The 24,760-nt window shown below is 30.5% G+C and overlaps 1 protein-coding gene across 1 annotated transcript; it reads right to left on the bottom strand.

Annotated features, from left to right (window-relative positions):
* Positions 1-2,420: 2,420 nt before the first annotated feature.
* LOC129918114 (uncharacterized) lies at positions 2,421-4,085 on the bottom strand. Its single transcript, XM_055998463.1, has 2 exons — positions 3,238-4,085; positions 2,421-2,499 (listed from the first exon to the last, which is right to left on the bottom strand). The coding sequence occupies exons 1-2, from the start codon at positions 4,083-4,085 to the stop codon at positions 2,421-2,423; spliced, it is 927 nt and encodes a 308-aa protein (XP_055854438.1).
* Between the last annotated feature and the right edge of the window lie 20,675 nt (positions 4,086-24,760).

Below are 24,760 nucleotides of genomic sequence, written 5' to 3'. Positions count from 1 at the left end.
GAATCCAGTATTTACTACTAGTTTATACTAGCTAGTAGAAACTGAGGTTTATGTATACCGAATGTAGTAAATACTATTTCAGCTTCTACTAGTAGTACTAGTATTTACTATTAACCTTTTACTACTAGTAATTACTTTTTTTTAAGCATATGCCTCTTTATATCGTCTTTTTTACGATTTTTTTTTTTAATTATCAAGTATTTTAGTAGGGTAAGGTGGTATAAGAGTGCGCATTTTAGACAAAATACCAAATAAAACAATAACAAAAAGAATTTAAATACTTTTTTTATATACAGGGTGTCCCAAAAGTAATGGATCAAACGAAACATGCAGATAGGCCAACTTTAGGGCTCTCAGAATTTGGTAACTTGTTCATCCCAAATCCTTACGGTTTTCGATTTAATGCAGTTTTTGTGAAATTTCGAAAAATCCCGACTTTGCGACAGTTTTTTGCGTCCTCCGCTCATAATTGATTTTTGTTTTTTACAATTCTTTCACTAAAACAATGTCTAATAATGAGAATTAAGTAATTAATCAAAAAAAAATTTAATTCATACGCCATTTTGCTGCAAATTAATTAACAGTTCCATGTTTTATAAAAACTCAATTTCTTACTTTTATTTCAGAACAACACCCTGAAAAAAATTTGTATGGTGTGACACTGGTTTAATATTTTGAAAACTTGCCGCGTTATTGCAGTTTTCAAAAATGTATTAAAGTTTCCAAAGTTAAGATTAGGACGAAAGATATTACAATTTGAATGCAAAAAAACAGGGCTTTTCAGAGAAAAATAACAAAGAAAAATACACAAATTTTCTCGACTGTTGTTTGTTTATTTCTTTTTGAATAAAAGGCTCGATTTTTGTTTGTTATTTTGATCTTAAAAGCCCTGATTTTTTGCATTCAAATTGTAATATCTTTCGTCCTAGTCTTAACTTTGGAAACTTTAATACATTTTTGAAAACTGCAATAACGCGGCAAGTTTTCAAAATATTAAACCAGTGTCACACCATACAAATTTTTTTCAGGGTGTTGTTCTGAAATAAAAGTAAGAAATTGAGTTTTTATAAAACATGGAACTGTTAATTAATTTGCAGCAAAATGGCGTATGAATTAAATTTTTTTTGATTTATTACTTAATTCTCATTATTAGACATTGTTTTAGTGAAAGAATTGTAAAAAACAAAAATCAATTATGAGCGGAGGAAGCAAAAAACTGTTGCAAAGTCGGGATTTTTCGAAATTTCACAAAAACTGCATTAAATCGAAAACCGTAAGGATTTGGGATGAACAAGTTACCAAATTCTGAGAGCCCTAAAGTTGGCCTATCTGCATGTTTCGTTTGATCCATTACTTTTGGGACACCCTGTATAGTTTTTAGTTTATAATCAAAGCAACGAAAAAAACTTAAAACTGGTAACAAAAAGGTATTAATTCAAAAGTTATCAACAAAATACCACATTAGGAAATTTGCGCACTCTTATACATCCTATTGTGTAAGAGTGCGCGGCTTAGTTTGTAAGAGTGCGCAGCTGCGCACAGGTGTAAGTTCGCACAAAAGTCGCAAATAAAATTGCCTATCTTTAAATAAACTGAGTATTTTTCTACCCATCACTCCTTGCATGATGAACAATCAATTTAGTCTTCGATTAATGGTTCCGAGAAAATTTCAATATTTCCTAGTTACTCTCATTCGCTTGTTTTTTGTAAAACTTTTATTTGGTTTCTTTTTGGTTGGAATTGCTTTTTCTAGCTGCTGTTTGCTGGTATATGGACAAATGCTAGTTATTTTGAAGCCTTGGATAGCATTTACTGCTCTTATAACCCGCGCACTTTTATACATCATCATGGTGCGCACTCTTACACGCTCAGACATGTAATCGAAGAATATATATATATTTCACAATGCACTTTATGACCAGTCTTACGTGTTCCTCAAATGTTTCTTTTTGTCGACTTTTTAATGCTGCAATCCGCAATCAGAAAAATTCTATTAGCCATTGTTCTTGAAATATTACCGTTATAAAATGCAAAAAATGGTTTTTATAACGGTTGTTTTTGAAAGAAGAATATCTGTTTTTATAATCACCGTTATAAATGTGTTTATAATAAATTACTACACATAAAAACAGAACCTCGAAAACAGCCAAAATGAAGTTTTTTTTTTACCATTTTATAACGGTAATATTTCAAAAACGGAGGTCAATCAAATTTTTCTGACTTCAAATTCAAGTTTAGCACATGAAAAACCTCTAAAAAAGTATATTTTCGTTCTTGTAGCAAAAAAAAGAAAGGCTCAACACTGTTTATCTGGTCAGAACATTATAATGGACAAATGTTATTTTGAAATAGTTGACGCCCCTTCCTCAGAGTTTTCATCTTCAATACCGCTCTCAAGTGAAGAACATGCTCAACTAATATCATGTGCTCAATTGGGGACAGCTAGCTGGGGATCGAGCTGGCTGGACAGGCCGGGAAATTAATTGTCCAATCCCTAATCTATTCCTCAATGTTTTAGAATGTATTTATAATTTTCATGTTATGAGACGTTTTGTTGATAAATATAAATTATTAACACTTGCCATTTCATAACATACAAAAAAATTAAAAATAATTTATTTATTTTCAATAAATAGGTAACAATTTATTATTAAACTCTTATTCTAAAGTAAATTTATAATTAATACATAGTTCACCATAACCAATTTATCAGTAATTGATATTTACTAATTTATCCATTATTTTACTTTTTTTTTCTTAAAAACATAAATTTCTCCAACAAAGCACAAACTAGCAACCATCATCACCAATCCCATAAATATCCAAATCCATTTCAAATCTTCAACTCTCAATGGCTGAAATTTTGAACCAATCTCAAAACGAAATATTTTAATTCTTCCAAGTTCAATTAATTCATAGAAAGTCCTCCTTATCCAAAAATCCATCAATCCACTTGATTGTGTTACCAAAATATGAAAATTTAAAATTTTCTTATAAATCGAATTTTCATTGATAGAAATTGATGACATCATATTCTCTAATAAACACAATTCTTTACACCAACGAAATAGCAACTTTTGACTTACAAAATGTTGTTGATTTTTAAAAATTTCCCATTCGTGTTCATTAACAGCATAGGCATACTTGCTTTGTAAAGAGTCACGAAATTTTGAAAAAATCTTAAAATTAGTTTCACCTTCAAATAATTTTGAATATTTTTTCAATTTTAATTTCAACAATCCATCGATATCGGTTTGCAAGGCATATATTTTTAACCCGGATGCTTGAAGATCATCAAAGGATTTTATAATCTTTTCCCTTGGCGGATGGGTCATGAATGACTGAAGAAATGCATCGTATGAAGTTACTATCATTATTCCAAGTAAAAAGTTCAGCAAATAGATGATTTTTGAAGTGAATGAAGCATTTGGGGATTTGAAATAGGATTGTCCAAGTATTCCACGAAACCAATCAATGTTGAAGAAATTACGAACGAAAAAATGATGATGTGATGCTGAGAATTTGGCAGCTATTTCAAGCAAAATAGAAAGCAACATAAACATCACGATGGTTAAAATAAATGATTTCCAATGAAAAACATATGCAAACACCTTGTAAATGGGAATACTAGGTTCCACAGGTACCATGACTCCCCAATCTAGCAAAGTGTATGGATATGAGTACCATTCACTTGAGTTATGTATGAGTATCAAACCAGCACCTGACATCTCAACTTTTCCATTTAAAACAAGATCATGGATATCGTATTCTGAAGCTGTGGTATTTACATTCGAAGAATTCAGTGAAGCATTGTGTTTGTCAGCAAAAGTATGAAAAAGATGTCCCACATAACCACCAATTCTCGTCACACCATTGACGTAATTAGGTACTATAACTGCTGGCTCCACTCCTCCAAACAGAACTGGCAATGTAGAGCCTTTTAGGTCATTCATTCGATCTGGAAAAACTAATGATTCCTTCTCATTCCAGATAAATTCTTCAATCTTAAAATCACCGAAATTGCTGTAGCTGAAATAAGTCAAGGAAGTCTCGAAATCCTGAAACACTGCTACAACATTAACCATTCTATTCTCCCAGCAGAAATTGAAAACTCTCTCAAGTTCCGAAAAATTTCTTGAAGAATCCTTCAGCACAAAAACCGTTTTACAAAATCGAAGATGTTGAAGATATTCCGAAAGTCTCTGAAGTAATAAATCACTTGAATCATATTGAACAATGGTAAGAATGTTTTCATTGAATTCACCCTTCAAGTAAAATGATGAAACCTCAGTTGACAAAATCACTGGAATACCATCAAGTGAAGTTGTAAGGTCCCGCAAAAATTGGTCATTAAAATAAGGCTCCTTGCTTGATTTCAAGAGAAAAACACTTTCAAATCGCTCGACTTTGTTAACATTTTTAATAAATTTCAAAAACTTTGAGTTAAATGTGGCTTCTGTTTCAAAAAATTCAGTTGTTAACACTGCAACAAAAGCAGCAATACTTGTCGCAGGAAAATTCATGACTACCAATTTATTTCAGTCAATTAAGGTGTTTTGTAGAAAGATTAATTGAAATTTTTGTGGGCTGTACGCGTACGCTTCAGTTGTGTTTTAATTTGTTGCACTTAACTTAATTAGAATTATTTATTCCCTATCAACAGAAATCTTTAACAATTATTTCGTCTAGAGTTATAGGCACTCTATTTTAAGTTATACAGAAATGATGGTGAAAATAAGGCTACAATTCTATTCTGTTCAAGTGACAAGAATTATAATAAAATAATATGAAGAATGAAGTTATCAAAAAGGTGTTCACCAAGTAGCTATTTAAAACTGAAACTGTTGAGTAATCAGAGAAAAAAGTTAAGTTAAGCTTCAGTTGTGAAAAAATTATCAGCAATCACTGCAACGGCAGAAAAATTCATGACTGATAATTTGTTTGAGATTGTTTTTACTGTCATACAATATTTTATATAACTTTAGTGCTTGACTCCATTAATTTTTCCAAACAACATAGTGTTTTCTATAAAATTAATAATTGAGTAAGGGATACATTAAAAGGTAAAATATTTTTATCAGGCTTCTTCGGCATATCTATGACATTACAGTTTCTATTTCGTGCCCTAATGGATGTGTTTAATTCTAGGGAATGTTTAACTTTTCATCTAGAATTCATTTATGAGGGATTGGGTTTTATAGTGCTTAAATTAAGCATTTAATTCTCAAACAATTTAATAAAAAAAGCTGTAATTTATCCATTATCAGTTAGTTTTTTTTCAAAGAGTTCTGAAGGCTTTGCAATAGTTCTGGGAAAACACTAAAAATTCTGGAGTTCCAGAAGAATTTTTAAATGAAAATGTCTAAACACATTTAAAAAAAATTTAAAAAAGATTAACCTTTTCATTTTGCGTTCTTCCGGAAATATTTTTACTTGCTATATACATAGGTTCTACTTAATAAGTTATTCGTCCCGGAAGTCCGTCTGTTTGTCTGTCTGTCTGTATGAGCATAAACGGATGGACCGATTGACTTCAAACTCGGTATATAGCATTTTTTGGCGACTCTCCAGAGGGGTTTTTAGAATTAATTTTGTTGGACCAAAAGTAACGGTACCTGCCATATTTTTATTATTTCGGAAAAGTTAAATTTTCTCGAAAACGGCTCCAACGATTTTGATGAAAAAATGTTTTTTTGAAAATCATTATTAACGGTACCTGCCATAGAACCGCTTTTTTCAAATCCGATTTTCTGATAAACTGCTAATTTTCAGAAAAATCAGAAAAATTTTTGATTAAGGGCCAATTTTTCAATAGTCAGTTAAACAGTCAGTTAGTACTTATTCTTAAGGATAGAGAAAAAATCAATTTTTCAACAAGCAGATATAGCTTATTCCTAAGAATAAAACTATCTGCTTCTTTCAGAGACGAATAAAAATTATTCTAAGGAATAATCTCAACAAAAATATTGTGTCAGTTGTCAAAGCTGTTTTGAAAGAATTTTGAAAAAAATACAGTGGAAAACAAGAAAACAAAAACAATCATGAATAAAAATGACGTTTATTTTTAAATATTTTTGAATTTGACAATTTTTTTTTGTTATTCTGTAGAATAAATTATTCTTGATTGAAAAATTCAATGTTTTTATCTGATTGTTTATGAGCCTAATAACTTTATTCGTCGAACAGTTAACTGACTGTTTATTAGAAGATTGAAAAATTGGCTCTAAAAAAAAAAAAATTTTCACGACATTGAATGTTTTTGAAATTTTTTTTAGAAAGCAATATAAAGAAAACTCTATTCATTAATCACTTAATGTTGTTGCCTATTAAACCTTCATCTTTCGCATTTGCTAGTGAATTAAATTCCTTACATTCTGTAAATGTTGATTAATTAATGACACTATCATCTTTCAAAACAAAAAATGTAAGATAATATTTGAAACCTTTTTACTTTGACTTCACGCGTCAAATTTTGTAAACAGAAATTAATTGAATCTTAAATGATCCTTCATTCCCTACGGGTTGGATATACAAAATAGGGTTTCCAGTTTCCACCTACACATGGGTCCCTAACCTACTCATCGTATACAACATGTTTGTATTTTAAAAGAGAGTATCTTTTGGTTCAATCACACCTTTAGGGCAGCAATGTTTTTTATATTTTATTTTTTTTTTTTTTTTATAAAAGAAGACAAAAAAGAATTTTAATGAATTTTGAAAATACGAGAATGTCAGGTACTTGAACTTTTCCTTCTCATACAAGAGAGTCCTTTTAATCATTATCTCAAAGATAAACAACATTTTCAATACCCTATGAGCTAAAAGATAAAAAAAAAACTGATGGATATCAGATTTTTCTTTATAAATTTTATGCTACTTTTAACACACAACCATATCGTTCGTATATAATGTAAGTGAGTGTATGGAAAAATAAATTAATTAGACGAGCATTTAATTAGAAAAAAAAACAACACCCTCAACACGATATACGACACGATATGTACAAGATGAGAGCAGGTATCTGTGAATGATTTCTTTTAAAGATTTAAAGTGAAACTCGTTTCATTAACATTCCAGAATACATGACTTTGCAAGTAATAAATTGAATTTTTTGAGTAATATGATAGACCCCCTAGATTCCCGAACATGGAAAAAGGTGTTTAAATAATGAAGTTTCCTTGATCAAAAACCATAATTAGGTGTAAAAGAATGTCCAGTTGCATCAATGCTTTTTCACAGTGAATTAAGCTAAGGTGGAAAGGCAACAGAGGTTTTAGTTGAAATATTGGTTTTTTGGGACTTATTACTGAATTTACCTTCACTTCGAAAAAAGCACCCTTTCACCCAAAATTTTTTATGAAAACTCTTTATACTTACTTAATTTTTCCCAAATGCAACGTTTTAACCTAATTTCATTAGGGTGACCCATCAATTTTGTTTCACTAAAAAAAAAACACTCTTTTGAATCTGCTTCTAATCTCAAAAGTAACATATTTGCTGAATTTCAATAGCGTACCTTTCGCATGAAAAATATTTTTAGATTTATTTTATTCGTAAAAGTTCGTGGGGTACCTTTTATACCATTGATTTTATTGGACTTATTGCGAATTTTCCGTATTTCCGAAGAAAACACCCTTTGTCCTTTTTCTGTTATAAATAACATTTTTTTATCAATTTTCATTTTAAGATACAATTTGTATTCCAGTTTTTGTGGTACTTCATGCCTATGTTTTTGGTTATTTTTAGATGTTGAAGTAAAACAACAAGCACACTTGTTTTTAATCGGCAATAACTTTTCTTAATAGACCAGTGCCGATGCCTTCAAAAACATTAAAAAGTACAAAAAAATCATAGTAGAATGAAACCCATTGGAAAAGGAGGTGAATATGATGAAAATTAAAGGAAAAATAAATTACGGGCGAGCCGAGTTCGGGAAGTGGGTGGGTTGAGTTTTTAATGGTAAAAAATGGTATATCTCGATTTCCGGCAAAACTACAAATCCTATAGAAAAAAGTTGTATGGCAAAGTTGTGGGTAATAAAAAGATCTACAACTTTTGCATCAACAATTTTTTCACATAACCTCAAAATTTATGTGAAAATTTAAAAAAACCGAGTTTTTGGTTTTTTATTTTTATCTTTTTGAAAAACAAAAATTTTTCTTCGAAATTTGGTGAAAACTTACCTTATTATGTCCTAAATACACTGTAATTTATTTGATTTAAAATATTAATTTGTTTACCTTATTTTGATTTAATACCAAAAAAACACCCTAATTTTCAATCGAAAATTCACGTGTCAAAATATCAGCTTTTTTCAAAAAGTCGGTTGGCATTTCGTTCGTTAAAATGTCTATTTTCTGATGGTGTAAAAAAAATTTACATTAGTATACTATGAACATGTTCTCGTAAAATTGAAAAAATGAAAAAAGCCTGAATTCGAAAAAAATTTTTTATCATTGTTTACAATTTTGGCCTATTTATTCAAATTTACACTTTAATTACTAAAAAACGTAAGATTTCATGTAACATTGATAAATCTTACGTTTTTTGAGTAATTAAAGTGTAAATTTGAACAAATAGGCCAAAATTGTAAACAATGATAAAAAAAATTTTTCGAATTCAAGCTTTTTTCAGTTTTTGCATTTTACAAGAACATGTTCTATAGTATACTAATGTAAATTTTTTTTTACACCATCAGAAAACAGACATTTTAACGAACGAAATGCCCACCGACTTTTTGAAAAAAGCTGATATTTTGACACGTGAATTTACGATTGAAAATTAGGGTTTTTTTTTGGTATTAAGTCAAAATAAGGTAAACAAATTAATATTTTAAATCAAATAAATTACAGTGTATTTAGGACATAATAAGGTAAGTTTTCACCAAATTTCGAAGAAAAATTTTAGTTTTTCAAAAAGATAAAAATAAAAAACCAAAAACTCGGTTTTTTTAAATTTTCACATAAATTTTGAGGTTATGTGAAAAAATTGTTGATGCAAAAGTTGTAGATCTTTTTATTACCCACAACTTTGCCATACAACTTTTTTCTATAGGATTTGTAGTTTTGCCGGAAATCAAGATATACCATTTTTTACCATTAAAAACTCAACCCACCCACTTCCCGAACTCGGCTCGACCGTAATTTATTTTTCCTTTAATTTTCATCATATTCACCTCCTTTTCCAATGGGTTTCATTCTACTATGATTTTTTTTGGTTTCAAAAATTATCGACCCTGGTCTATAAAGCAATTTTATTGACTTTATTTTGATGCCATTAGATTAAGCATAAAAAAATACCTTAAAAACATGTGTGATAACAATTATATTCCACAGACTATTTTATCACTATATTCGGCAAACTTTCTGTCAAATTTCATGACGGTAACATTTTTTTTTATTTGCTGATTTTTTTCACTATTTTACCTGTTCTATCTTCTATATATTTGCAATTAAATGACCATATCTTCAAAACTACTGAGGAGCTTTATCATTCTTCAAAACTACTGAGGAGCTTTATCATTCTTAATGTTTGAAAGAAAAACTTTTCAATTTATTTCATAATAACCCACAAAACAAGACATTTAACAATTCTTCACAATATTTATTTAATTTCTAAAAATATTTCTTCCACTTTTTCACTTTAAAAATACAAATTTCTCCAACAAAGCAAACAGTAGCCACCATCAATCCGAATCCCATTACAATCCAAATCCATTTCAAATCTTCAACTTTCAATGATTGTTGTTCCTTGCCAAATCCCAAATCCAACAGAGCAATCCGTCCCAGAGCAGCTAATTCATGAAACGCCATATTTGTCCACAAATCAATCAATCCAGCTGATTGTATTTCCAAAATATGAAAACTTAAAATTTTCTTATAAATTGAATTTTCATTTATTGAAATTCCCGCTAAACTATTTTTCAAAATGCACAATTCTTCTGACCAACGAAACAGCTGTTGACCCATGAAATTTTGTTGATTTTTATAAATTTTCCATCTAAAATTATTTACCGTAAATGCGTGTTTAGTGCGTAAGGAATTTCGAAGTCTATTAAATGTCGCAGCATTCATTTCGCCGTGAAATAGATGTGGATATGTGTGTATGAGTTTTGGTCGAAGTTTGTATAGTAATTCATCGAGATCAGTTTTAAATGTGTAGATTTTTAAGCCATAGAGTTGAAGATCATCGAATGATTTGATCGTGTGGAGTTTAGGAGGATGGGTCATTAATGACTGAAGAAATCCCTTATATGAGGTTGCTATCATGATTCCTAGCAGAAATATCAACGAGTAAATGATTTTTGTACTGCAAGTAGGATTTGGTGCTTCAGAAAATGGCTGTCCAAGTATTCCACGAAAAAAATCAATGTTAAAGAAGAAATCAATTCTGAACAAAGACCGATTTTTTAATGACATTTTAGCAGCTATTCCAAATAATATCGATAGCAATATAATTATCACAATTGTCCAAACAAAAGTATCCGAATGGAAAACCATATCAAACACTTTAGAAATTGGTATATTTGGCTCCATGGGTAACATTACACACCAATCCATTGCTGCATAAGGATATGAGTGCCAATGTATTGGAAATTTTAAAAGAAATGGACCAGTACACGACATCTCAATCGTTTCATTTAAAATAAGTTTATGAATTTCGGTTGATGGAATTGAAATCTTTATATTTGAAGTATTCAATTTGGCATTGTGTCTCTTGGCGAAGGTCTTGAATATATTCCCAACATAGCCACCAATTATTGTATCACCATTAGAATTTTTTGAGATGATGACTCCTGGTTCTGGGCCACCTAAGAAAATGGGCAATCCAAACTGGTGAAGGTCTCGCATTCGATCTTGAAAAATAATCGAATCTTTCTTGCTCCAGGTGTATTCTTCAATTTGAAAAATTCCAAAATTACTATAACTGTAGTATGTTGAAGAATTCGAGAAATCTTGAAAAACTGCTATAACGTTAACCATTTTACTCTTCCAGCAGAAATTGAAAACAGTCTTGAGTTCCAATTCATTTTTTGATGAATTCTTCAGCAAAAAAATCGTCTTACAGTTTCGAAGGTGTTGTAGATGTTCTAAAAATCGTTGTTGAAGAAGTAAATTACTTGAATCAAATTGAGCAATGACAAGAAGGTTTTCATTGAATTCTCCTTTCAAGTAAAACGAAGAATTTTCGGTTGAAAGAATAACTGGTATACCAAATGAAGCTTCTAGTTCGCTTAAAAATTCGTCATCGAAACCTGGATCTCCTGATTTTTTGTAAAGAAATATAGTTTCAAAATGATCGATTTCGTTAATGCTTTTGACAAAAGTAAAAAACGATGAGTTCAATTTTGCTCCAGTTGCTAAATTTTCAATTATTGCAATGAAAACTATAACACTAAATGTGATTTTCTTTTCCATTTCGAGACTAAAATGTTCACCATAAAGCTAGCTATGATTTGACAAAGATTACTAAAATAATACCAAATTAACTAAATGTTAGATATTCCATTACCCAATTTGGCCAAAAATTTAATTTGGTTAATATTTTTACTAGGGTTTTAACATTTAATTGTATAATTGGTAACAGAAGCTAATTATTTAGAAATTCTTTACCAAGTATGAATAAGAGCCACTTTTTATTTAATTATATGCTTTTGATTATAATGACATCTAGCTACTTTATTTTGTAGTCCTTCATTTGATAAATAAAGGAGAAAAATTTCAGAAAATAATTCGTCATTCAATTAAATAAACTATTTATCCGCTGTTAAAAGAAAAGAAATGAAAGGAAAAACTCCAGAAACACTGAAAAATCAAGAAAAATGTTTAAAAGCTCGATTTTGTTCATACTGCTTATGAATACAGATTTTAATTAAATTTAGGTTCTGTTCTCAAAAAAATTGCATATATGTAGAAGCTAAACAAAAATAGCACCTTGTTCGGTTGTAAAATTAGTGATTGACGATTTATTAAAGTCACTATAGTACTAATCGACCCCTTTACAATTTTTAGATTCACTTAGGTGTTGCATTGATTTATTTTAGCTGCAGGACATCTTTGAAAAATTTAATAAAGATTTTGTAAAAATTGTTAATGTCCAGCACATGGACTGAAGGCTCTTATTTTATTTTATTTTATTTTATTTTATTTTATTTTATTTTATTTTATTTTATTTTATTTTATTTTATTTTATTTTATTTTATTTTATTTTATTTTATTTTATTTTATTTTATTTTATTTTATTTTATTTTATTTTATTTTATCTCATTTTATTTTATTTTTTATTTAACTAATTTTCAATTTTCTAGCAATTCAATTATAATGGCAACTAAAACGTCCTTTCATGCTGAAAATTTAAAAACAATGTCCTTGAAACCAACACTACTCAAACTTTTCTGTGCTGTTAGACAAATTAAATCATTCAATCATAAATCCACCATCCCCACAAAATGTCCACTCTATCCAGTGTCCACCCTTGATATGGTTGCGGAAATCAACAAATTAATATGTCACTGTTAATAAAGCCATAACACGGACTGCAATCATTAGCCCATATTTTCCGCACCTTACATAAGTTTCTAATAAAGGTTTGTAACACTTGTTACAGGTTCCCCCCAATATCCTATCCATCATATAAGAGAACCCCACATCCGTCTTTTGCTTTACACTAAAACACGGTTCATTAATTAGCATGTTAACAAAATGAAAGTTGTCAACTCGACAACACCGCCCAATAAATATCGAATGCAGGCAAATACCTACACCAGACCACTGTCTACAGCGAAGACCCATCATATTCCTTAGATAAGGCTTTTAGGCCATCCTTGATGTTTTGGTTGTGTACTGTATACATTTCGTGACTTCATCACATCACTTTCACGCCACTTTCCTTTCGAATATTATGACTGCGAACGGTTATCTGTGTCCTGCCACTGAAACGCTTTACAAACAAACTGGCCTCACTTATCTTCACTGACCATCTTATGTTAGTTGGGATAGATTACAACCACACCGCTGCGGTACCCGGAATCAGGGCTCGGCTGTACAACTCTCTACTCCACTCACTCCCTCCTCCAGTGTAATAAAGTAGTTATCAAAAATGACCGACTTGACTGCGAACAACAAAATTGTGTTGCACCCCAAAAATGACAGCTCTAAGTTGGCTTAATGTCAGCGAACCATATTGGGTGGCAAACGACCGACACGACGACGTACGGCGAAAAATAAAAATGACCACAAAAATACCTTTGTAGATGGTGTTTTTTCAAGGAGGAAGGGTCTCTATCGAATTAGGGTTTCGTGTCATTCTGATAATTTGTTCGCTGTCGAAACTGAGGATTTTTGTAGCTTTTCTTGACTCCTTGTTGTTTACTATCTGGTTGGGGCATACATTTTTTTTCGAGAAATCTTATCCCAATGTTGGCAGGTTAATCAATTTTTAATTTACAACACAGGGTGCAGTTCTTTATACAAAAGCAGGGGAATATAACACTGAAAAAGGAAATAATTCTTTGTGTAAACGTGTTATTAGGTGAGTCTTTTGTGAAGGGAAAGCTTAAACTACAGTGTGAGTTAAAATTAATTCGTTGAATATCGGAGGGTGTCAGATTTGTGTGAGTTTTTTTTATAGATGACATGCAATCAATTCTTGGAAATATTATTTGCAAAAATAGTCATTCATAATTAATTTAATTTTGTGTTTTTAGTAAATATGGGTGTTCTACTTCCTTATTTGGAGGAAATTCAGAAGTGAAATGTCCCTGTCTGATACAAAACTCTTTGGAGGGGTTCATTCGAACCTGAGAATTAGTAAAATTGGGGAAAAGAGGATGAGTGGGCGAAAAAGTGGGGTGGGTGTCAAAAATCTTGTTTTTTACGATTTCTGCCAAAAGCAGACCTCATATCGAAAAAAGGCTAATGCATTTTTTTTATTACCTCAAAAATATTGAAAAAAATGCAATATAACGATTTTTTGATTTTTATCTTTTACAAAAATGGTTGGATTTTAACAAAACTTGGTTTTAAAATTATTTTGTTATGTTTTCTATTATTTATTTTGAATGTTTTTTGAGCAAAAAGTTAATTTTTGGATTTTTGACGAATTTAATTTGAAAAAATAGCCTATTTTTCAATCAAAAAAGCTACCGAAAATTTTTTTTTTTTTTTTTTTTTGGAAAGTTTGAAGTGCAGATTAACCTTTTATTTAAGATTGTGTGGAAAAATTATACTTTTGTTGTATAAAATATTGAGAAAAATTGAAAAAACAATTTTTAAAATCGCTTTTTCCGTAAATAACAGTAATATTGGTGAGAAATAACTTTCCATAAAAAAACAAATTAAATTTTTCTAATGGCCTTTGACCTTCTTAATTTGAATATAACATTAAAATAGCTCTAACGTGCAAAGTCTTTGAGATATTTAATTTTGAATGTCCAAAACACTTTTTTTGTTATGTGTTCGCATTTAAATATCTCAAAAACGTGATGTGATAGAATTTTTCTGACTTCGGATTAGAGCTCAGTGCACAAAAACCCATTAGAAAAACATACTTTTTGACTAGTGAAATGGAACAAGGCATTCAATTTTTTCAGTTATGTTCGATTTCACTAGTCAACAAGTTTTTTTTTTCATAGAAATCAAAGAATATTTTTCTAATGTTTTTTTTGTGCGCTGAGCTCGAATCCGAAGTCAGAAAAATTCTATCACACTACCACTGTCAAATCAATTGAAGATTTAGCTCTTTTTCGTACCGTACACTAACAAAGTGTTCGAAATTATGTTTCCAACGTTCCATTTCAGCGCAGTTTATGCACAATAAATCATACTTTTGACACCAGTTAAAAGCTGTATATTAAACTTAGACACATTTTTCTGCACATGAAAAAAAATTACTGAAATTATTTACTATGAAAAATGTATCGACAAAAAAAATTTCTGAAACAAGCATGAGTTCGAAGAAGTCAATTTTCATAAATTTACTACAAAATCTACCTCAAAAACTATTATTAACTTTATAGGAAATACTCTATAGATTAGTAAAACCGATGGAGTCAAGTTCTATATGTCAACTGCGACCATTGGCAACCTTATGAGTAGCGACAAAAAAATAGAAAAAAATAACTTGAATAATTTTAGTTAAAAACCGAAAAAAAGTTTACTAAGAATAAAGAAATGTGAAAAACTATTAGAGGATTGTATTGTTAATCCAAATAATTGCGATTCTCTCAGTCTTCTATGCTTTCATTTTCAAGAAATGTTCATAATTCTTCATCGAAATAATGCATTATTTCTATCAACCTGGTGCTAATAGTTCTTTATTTCATGACATTTGCTAAAATACTGTCATATATCAGCTTTGATGATATCAAGATAAAAAACCATTTGCATAACAACTACATTCTTCACATCATTTCCCTGATACAGTATTTATCGCTTATAAGAAACACGCTTATAAGAAAAACTCGCTTAAAAGAAACTCGAACAAAAGCACCGTGTACCTTACCATATATTTTAATGTTGAATTATGTGTTTATAAGAAACACGTTTATAAGAAAAACACTGATAAAAGAAACATTTTTCAAACCACGAACTTTCTTGCTCACACATAAAGTTGGTTGGATTTAAGAAACTTGAAAAAAAAATCACGAAACTAAAAAAACATGAACCCTTAAGGAAAATTCAAAGCAACCTGTGCAAATGTCATTTGAGCAGTGTTGCCAATAGATTTATCTGCATTTTGCGGATTTTTAACCCATTCCCAGACTTTTGAGAACTATAAATCTGCAGTGCAGATTTTATCTGCAGCTGAAACTTAACCTTTAAAAGACAAAAAAGGATAACATTCCAAAAACTCCAGTAAAATGTCAATGAAATTAAAGCCAAGGACGAACTAAAACATCATTTATTTTGCCAAAAACTACCTACAATTTTTCCTATTTAAATAATAGAGTTGTCAAATCACCTGGAGTTTTTTCATAACGTTCAGTACATTTTTGATTATACATATATTGGAAAAAGCCCAACAATACAAAAAAGCCACACTTCCAGGGAAGAAACTAATGATACAAATTTATCAATTAAAGCGAGGAAAAATTACTCTCGAAGTAATTTTTTTAGTTGAAATCAGTTCGAAAACTTTTTCAGTGGGAATCTCCCAAATTTCAAGAAATCTGCATTGCAGATTTTTTTCGTCATTTTTGCAGATTTTTCCAAATATTTTCATGGCGACACTGTTTGAGTTTGACATTATTTGAAGATAATTTCAGTTCAGTGGCTGTGTTCCTTTGGGCTCAGCAAAGTACTTTTTAGTGCATCTGAATCCATTCAAAGACATTTTTTCTATTGAAGAAATGGTGTTGAATACAACCAACAGTGGCGTATTGAGGGGGGGGCTCAGGGGGCTCAAGCCCCCCCCAAGCCTTCCAGATCATGTTATTTTTTACATAATTTCATTGTAATGTATATGCTTCACTGAAACTTGTTCGTAAATCTTATAGATTTAGAGGCAGCTCACATGCTCGAGCCCCCTCCAAGTTCTGAAACGGCTATTTGTGTTTGTTTGAGTAAGAGCCTTAGCTGTAGCTGGGGGTTGGGTGGTTTTTTTCGGATTTAAGTCCAATTCGAAATTCTTCAGATCACTTTTTAATATAATACGTACGTCGAATATCATCACCGTGTAATTTTGCAAAAGTTCTTATGCAATCTCGATAAACACTTTTTTCAAAAATTATATACTTCTCAAAGCTATTGGAAATAGAAATATTTGATATCTCAAAATCTTAGTGGTCAACATATGTAACTAATGGTTTCTTTCAGCAAATGCCAGTTTGGACTTCGAATTCGGATTATAAAAGCAACATATTACGAAAAAATATATATTTCGAATTAAACATCTAAAATAATTTAATGGAAAATTAGTTTCTAGGCTTTCACTTTCTGCATTTTTCACTCATTTAGATTTTCTGATCGAATTCAATTCACATTATTTCTGTTTGTAAATTTGGTGCCTTTTTTAATGAATCTATAATTTTTAGACAAAATATTATCATAACTTATTTGTGTCTCCTTATTTTTTCTCTTGAATTCTTCTTTTTTTTTCATTAAAATTGCCGATAAAATTGCATCCAGCAGTAATAATTTAACTTCAGAAACAAAATTAAAAAGGATGATCCTTCAGCTATGACAGTTCGAAGCAATTTCGAAGTTTTTGAAATTGATCCAAATGAAGAATATGATATTTTATTTCACGTGAAATCTAAAAGTGATTTCAATTCACTTTCGGTCGAATTGCGGAACAAGAACTTTAAAAACAGGAGACAGCAGTACGAAGCTGTCGACGTCGAGAGCAGTTAAATGCTACTATACCACTTTCAGTATCGCAGCACAGCGCTTCACTCTCGATCAAAGGTGAATAAAATAGAGAAAAATTTTTCGTACCCCTCTAAAAAATGTTTGAAAAATTTTCTAGCCCCCTCCAAATTTTTTTCTGGATACGCCACTGACAACCAAAACTACTTATCAGTAGATACTTCAAGCCAAAGGAACACAGCTAATATTTCACTTAAAACTAAATTGATACATAATCCTTGAATAAATTAAATCGGGAAAAAATAGAAAAGAAATCTGTGGACAAAATATAAAATAGCTACATTATATGTAGTTATATAATTGGATTGAATATTTAGGCGAGGATAAGTTTGTGGTACTACTGGGTAGGTATATTTGTATAAGAAACTTGTTTCTTATATCCGTTCTAAGAATATAAGAAACACTCGGTTATAAGAAACAAATATTGTGCAATTTTGGAGTATCTTATAAGCGTTATGTACTGTATATGTTTTTATTATCTCCCTAAAAAAAAAGGAAAACCACTGTTTGCACAAAACTCGCAGTTTTTAATCGTACATTATTTCAATGGAATAGATGAGTTTCGTTTTGAGTTGAAATCACACCTTTAAAAGGTTTACCAAGTGAAGGAAGTGGTCATTGTTGAACTTACATATTTGTTTATTGCAATTTTTTTAATCGAGTACTTCAGAGTAGACTTTGTGATGAATTACACTTCCTACAACATCATTGTATTTATTGGACTTTTTGTATCTTCCGTTTTCGGAAAAGAAACTAAGTTCTTGAGTTTCATTGAAAATATCAACCATGTCGAAAAATTTGAAACAATTTTCCTTCTCAAATCATCTGTAAGATACTTTTTGTCCTGAAAAATTCTTCAAGAAATGATTTGAAACTAAAGAGTGTTTTCAATTTTTGTTCGAAGAACCGAATGATCAATGTAATAGCAATTTTTCAAGATTTCTGCACTTCTTCAGCCTACTTTAGCTACAGTAATTTTGGAAACTTAACTATCGAAGAAAACACCTGGAACAAAAAAGTTTTCAATGTTTTTCCAGATCGAATGCGGGACCTTCAGGGTTCAGTTTTGCCAGTTTTCTTTGGAGGACCGAATCCAGGAGTGATTATTTCAAAAAATACAAATGGTGATACAATAATTCGTGGTTACATGGGAAATTTGTTCAATGCTTTTGCTAAGAAACACAATGCAAGATTGAACACATCAAATGTAAACACTTCACTTTTACCTTACGATCTTCAAAAACTTGTTGCAGTGGGAAAAATTGAGATATCTGGTGCTTATCCTACACTTCTTAAACAACCATCTATAAACTACTCCCACACGTTTAAATTCTATGATTGGTGTGTGATGCTACCAATCGAGCCAAATATTCCTATATATAAAGTGTTTGCATTCATTTTCCATTTGGAAGCTTTTTTTCTAATAATTGTGGTATTAATTTTGCTTTCTGCATCACTTGCAGCAACTACCAAGGTCTCAGGATCACATCAGCACATCTTCAAGCGTGATTGTTTCGTTAACATCGATTGTTTTCGAGGTATGCTGGGACAGTCAATTTCTGAATCACCAAATGCCTCTTGCAGTACAAAACTAATTTATGCGTTGATATTTTTGCTTGGAATAATGATGGTAACTTCATACGATGCATTTCTGCAGTCCTTCATAATTGAACCTCCAAAAGAATACATGATACGATCATTTGAAGACCTGCAATCATCGGGCTTGAAAATCTACGTACTTAAAACAGAATTTGATAGTTTGTTAAGGGCAAGACCCTATTTTAAGCATTATTCCACTGCATTCAAAAGTGAACCTAGCTTTGAAATATTTTCAAAACTAAGAGATTCTTTCAACATAAGGTTCGGTTATGCAGTAAACAATGGCAAATGGGAGATTTATAATAGCCAACAAAATGTTTTTGGCTATAAATTGTTTCGCTGGTCTAATGAGTTGTGTCTTCTCAAAAATGTACAATCATCTATTGCTTTAAATGAAAATTCAATTTACAAAAATAAATTGAATGATTTTTTGCTGGATTGATGGATTTTTGGACGAAACGAGCGTTTTATGAATTGATGGAAATTGGAAAAATTGAAAAATTGAATTTTGCTTACGAAACAGAACTGGAATCAATGAAAGTTGAAGATTTGAAATGGATTGGGATACTGTTGGGATTTGCATATATGGTCGCTGGTTTGTGTTTTGGTGGAGAAATTTGTATTCATAAATTATTGAAAAACTAGCAAAATTGCAATAAACCAAAAACTGGCTAAGTCGTATTTACCTTTTTCTCCTACAAATTCATGTTAATATTCAATTCCGATAAATCTTATTTAAGCTTTATAATAACCATCGATAGTGGTGAATAATTCTATACTAAGAAGCAACCGTAAGGAAAAGTCAATCAAAATATCCATTACGCCATTAAGTTGATACTAACGTAAATTGAAAAACATTTGCGACACGAAATACTACTACGTAATGAACAATTTGAGTAAAACAACGCTTAGTATTCTTTGTCAAATACTAGAAAGAAGTTATTACATAAAACCGATGGAAGAAGAGTATTTTAATACTTCAGCATGAAATACAAGAGCACAATAATTATTAGTCTTGCTGCATTCATTGTATTTTCTGTAACAGGATCAAAATTAAACTTAAAACTTTTGACTCTTATCGAAAGCCAAAATCAAATTGAGCGACTGGAAAGCATATTTCTTTACGAGAAGTATGGAGAAATGAATTTTGATGACAACTTTATAAAAGGTCTTACAATTTCTCTCGATATTCTTGTAATTCTGTCAACAGACATTTCTTCATTTAATTTAAAACGAGAATTCAACGAAAACCTGCTTGTTATTGTTCAATTTGATTCAAGTGATTTACTTCTTCAACAACGGCTTTTGAAACATTTGCAACATCTTCGATTTTGTAAGATGATTTTTGTACTGAAGAATTTTTCAAGAAATGATCTAGAACTAATGAGTGTTTTCAATTTCTGCACGAAAAATAGAATGATCAATGTTGTAGCAGTTTTTCAAGATTTCTGGACTTCTTCGGCATACTACAGTTATAGCAATTTCGGAGCTTATAAAATTGAAGAATACATCTGGAGAAAGAAGGATTCGATTTTTCCAGATAGATTGCGAGACCTTCATCAGTTTGCATTGCCAATTTATTTAGGTGGACCGGAACCTGGTGTGATTATCTCAGAAAATGCCAACGGTGCTACAATAATTGGTGGCTATGTGGGGAATATACTGAAAACCTTTGCTAAGAGGTACAATGCCATATTGAACACTTCAAAGGTCAAGGCTTTAAATACTACAAGCGATATTACAAAACTAGTTGTTAATGGAACAGCTGAGATATCAGGTGCTGGACCTTTATTTTTAAAAGCTCAGTTGCAATTGCAATGGTATACATATCCTTATGCCATAATGGATTGGGGTGTAATGCTACCCATGGAGCCAAATGTACCAATTTATAAAGTGTTTGCCTTTGTTTTCAAGTGGGAAGCTTTTGTTTTGACAATTTTGATATTCATATTGTTATCGATATTACTTGCAATAGCTGATAAGCTATCAAAATCAAATCGGTTCTTCTTGATAATTGATTATTTCTTTAACATTGATGGTTTTCGTGGAATGCTTGGACAGTCATTTTCTGAAGCACCAAATCCATCTTGCATTACAAAAATCATCTATTCGTTGATCTTCTTGTTGGGAATCATGATTGTAACTTCATACAATGCATTTATACAGTCCTTCATGACTCAGCCTCCGAAACAAGATATGATTATGTCATTCGATGATCTTCAATTATCGGGTTTAAAAATCTACATTTATCAAGCAGATATAGATGAGATATTATCCAAACTAAGACCTAGTTTCATGAAAAAATATTCAAATTTGTTTCAAGGCGAAATAAATCTTGAGAGTTTTATTAAAATTCGAAATAACTTAGACACAAAATATGCATACGCAGTCAATCAGCCTAGATGGGAAACATATAAAAATCAACAAAATTTCATGGGTCAACAATTGTTTCGTTGGTCAAAAGAATTGTGCCTGATAAAAAATAATTTGGCAGGAATATTAATGAATGAAAATTCGATTTATAAGAAAATTTTAAACTTTCATATTCTGGAAACACAATCAAGTGGATTGTTGAATTTCTGGATGAAGATGACGTTTTATGAGTTACTTGGTCTAGGAAAAATTCAGAAGCTAGGTTTTGGATTCGAATCGAAATTAGAATCAATTAAAGTTGAAGATTTGAATTGGATTTGGATTGTGATGACAGTATTATGGACGTTTGCTACTTTTTTCTTCATTGGAGAAATTTGTATTTTTAAAGTGAAAAATATTCAAAACTAATTAGGTTCAAAAATTTATCTTGATGAATAATTATTATTGTGCAGATTTATATTATGAAATTAAGAAATAATTTGTTCAGTGTTGAAAAATATTAAAAATAAAGATAGATATTTAAAATTTTGTCTCGTTTTTTTTTTTAACTTTAAAGCGCTTTTATGCGTATTGAAAGCCCTTTAATTTCATAGCCAACTCGACTGATAATCATGTTTTTTTTAGAGCGTAACGTCGAATAATCGATAAACTCTAAAGAACCAAAAAAATAGTGTCGGACCTAGAATACTTCCTTGTGGTACCTCAACTACTTATTTTATTTTATTCTGAATGTTCGTTTCTGTGTCTAGGTAACTTGAAAAATTCTGCCTGTCCCTTTTTTGATCAACTGTCTTCTAAATCTTCTTATAATAGAGTTCACTGTTGAAATGTTGTCCAAATGATTCTATCGTTAAAACAAAATGTGTGATATGAGCCAGTATTTCTTTTCAGGTTATTATTATCCAGTTTTTTTTTAAATATTTAAACTTCCGTGATTTTGTTTCAATTATTTCAATTATGCTTTATTTCGTTTATGCTGTGCTAAATTACTTGTTTATTAATATAATAACTTCAACTCGATTCCCACTTTTCTGCTCTGCTAATTTGAATTCGTCTAGAAAAATCACATAATCAAATCTCGAAAATCAATACTTTAACAATTAGGTATTGTTACTTTCTTAATAAAATTATTTGCACGCACTCACTCGAGTACATTATTAAAAGCTTTTAACTTAAACGCTTAAACTTATAGCATTGAAAACGTAGAAATCAGTTCTATAAATATTTTAAAAAATAAAAAATAACGTTCAATCAAATAAACAATACACTGTTGGATAGAAATTGAAGTTTTATTTTCCATTTAATTTGAATTATAGCAAAACATAGGGTGTGCAATAGACTGATTCAAAAAAAAAATATTTTTTTTGTTCAAAGCATTACCTACCGAAAATATTGTTGAAAATGACGTAATAAAAATACTGTAAAAGTTTCAGCCCTTAATATTAACATTAAGTACCGCCGCATCGCAAATTTCTATTTCCCATATGATTTACATGGGAGAGATTGTGTTTTTGAGTTTGGAATTTTATAATTTTTTAATGATTCATCAAATAGGCTAGATTTAATCATTTTCTTGTATAATTGAACTGATTTTTTGAATCAGTCTAGTGTGCAATTTCAAATGTCTAAAATGATTATACTTAAAACTTTATTCTAAGCTACCCAATTTTGATATGCTTGAACTTTTAGAAAAAAAAACCATATCCAAATCAGAATGAATTTTTCAACTACATCAAGTATTTGTCAGAAATATAGGAGTTAACACGGAGTTATCTGGGAATACAATTTGGTTATGGTTAGCATCAGTTCCCAGTTTTTTAAACATTCAACAACAACTGTCTACTGTACACCCTGTTATTTTTTATTAAAAATTCATAAGTTCAATTTTTAACAAAAGAACAAATATCAAAGTTCTAAAGGTTACACAATAAATCAAAAGTTTCACAAAAATATATTTAGTCATGAACTTTACTGCAATAAGAGTTGTTATTTTTGTACTGGTATTAGCTGCGGAATTTTTGAGAACAGAATCAAAATTTAACTTAAAGTTTTTGAGTTTTTTAAAAAATCTGAACAAAATCGAACGATTTGAAAGCTTGTTTCTAGTAAAGCCATCCCTAAAGGATTACCTTATTGATTTTGATGATGGATTTATACGTAAAGTAACAGATTCACTTGGTCTTCCATTGATTCTATCAACTGACAGTTCTTCATTTTACCTGAAAGGAAAATTTAATGCAAATCTTTTGACTATTGTTCAATATGATTCCAGTGATTTATTTCTTCAGGGACTTTTAAGATATCTTCAACACCTTCGATCTTCTAAAACGATTTTTGTTCTAAGAAATTCTTCAAGAAATGATTCCGAACTGATGAGTGTTTTCAGATTCTGCTGGCAGAATAGAATGGTTAATGTTGTAGCAGTTTTTCAAGATTTCGGGACTTCATCGGTTTACTACAGCTACAGAAATTTCGGAAAATTCATTATTGAAGAATTCATCTGGAACAAGAGAGATTCGATTATTTTTCGTGATAAAATGCGGGACTTGCAAAACACTACCTTGCCAATTGTATTTGGAGGGGTCGAGCCAGGAGTGATTATCTACAGAACTGCAAAAGGTGAGAGGAAAATCGGAGGTTATGTGGGACATCTTTTTCACAGTTTTGCTACCAAACACAATGCCAGATTGAACACTTCGAGTGTAAAGACTTCAATTTCTTCTTACGAAATTCATACCCAAATTTTAAATGGAACAGTCGAGATGTCAGGTAGTAGTTTGTCAATTGTAAAAGAATCTATTGACTGGTTTTCTTATCCGTATACCATATTTGATTGGGGAGTGATGCTGCCAATAGAACCTAGAATCCCCATTTATAAATGTTTGCCTTTGTATTTGAATGGGAAAGTTTTGTCTTAACCATTTTACTATGGAAATTGCTCTCTGTTTCACTTCAAGCAGCTTCTAAATTCTCAGGATCATATCGAACATTTTCTTTTCGTGATCTGTTTTTTAACCTTGATTGCTTTCGTGGAATACTTGGACAGTCGTTTGCTGAGGTCCCAAATGCGTCTTTTACAACAAAAGTCATATATTTGCTAATATTTTTGCTTGGAATGATGATAGCAACTTCATACGATGCATTTCTTCAGTCCTTTATGACCCATTCGCCGAGACAAAGTTTAATCAAATCCTTTGATGACCTTCAATTATCTGGTTTAAAAATCTACATCCTTCAAGCTGATATCGATGGGGTATTGTCCAAACAAAGGCCTACACTCGTTGAAAAATATTCAAATATATTTCACGGTGAAACCAATTTTGAAAAGTATAAATATTTTAAAACAACTCTCAATACAAAATATGCTTTTGAAATAACTGAAATCAAATGGGAAGTAATTGAAAATCAACAAAATTTCTTTG

This window comes from Episyrphus balteatus, chromosome 4 (assembly GCF_945859705.1).
Source record: "Episyrphus balteatus chromosome 4, idEpiBalt1.1, whole genome shotgun sequence".
Taxonomy (NCBI): domain Eukaryota; kingdom Metazoa; phylum Arthropoda; class Insecta; order Diptera; family Syrphidae; genus Episyrphus; species Episyrphus balteatus.
This window is presented reverse-complemented; position numbering and strand designations above follow the sequence as displayed.

Excerpts from the sequence above, each read along its gene's own strand:
- LOC129918114 (XM_055998463.1), bottom strand. The coding sequence starts at position 4,085 with ATGGTTAATGTTGTAGCAGTGTTTCAGGATTTCGAGACTTCCTTGACT. Across the intron at positions 2,500-3,237 it reads CAAACCGATATCGATGGATT|ATTAGGGATTGGACAATTAA; the intron begins GTTGAAATTAAA and ends ATTGAGGAATAG.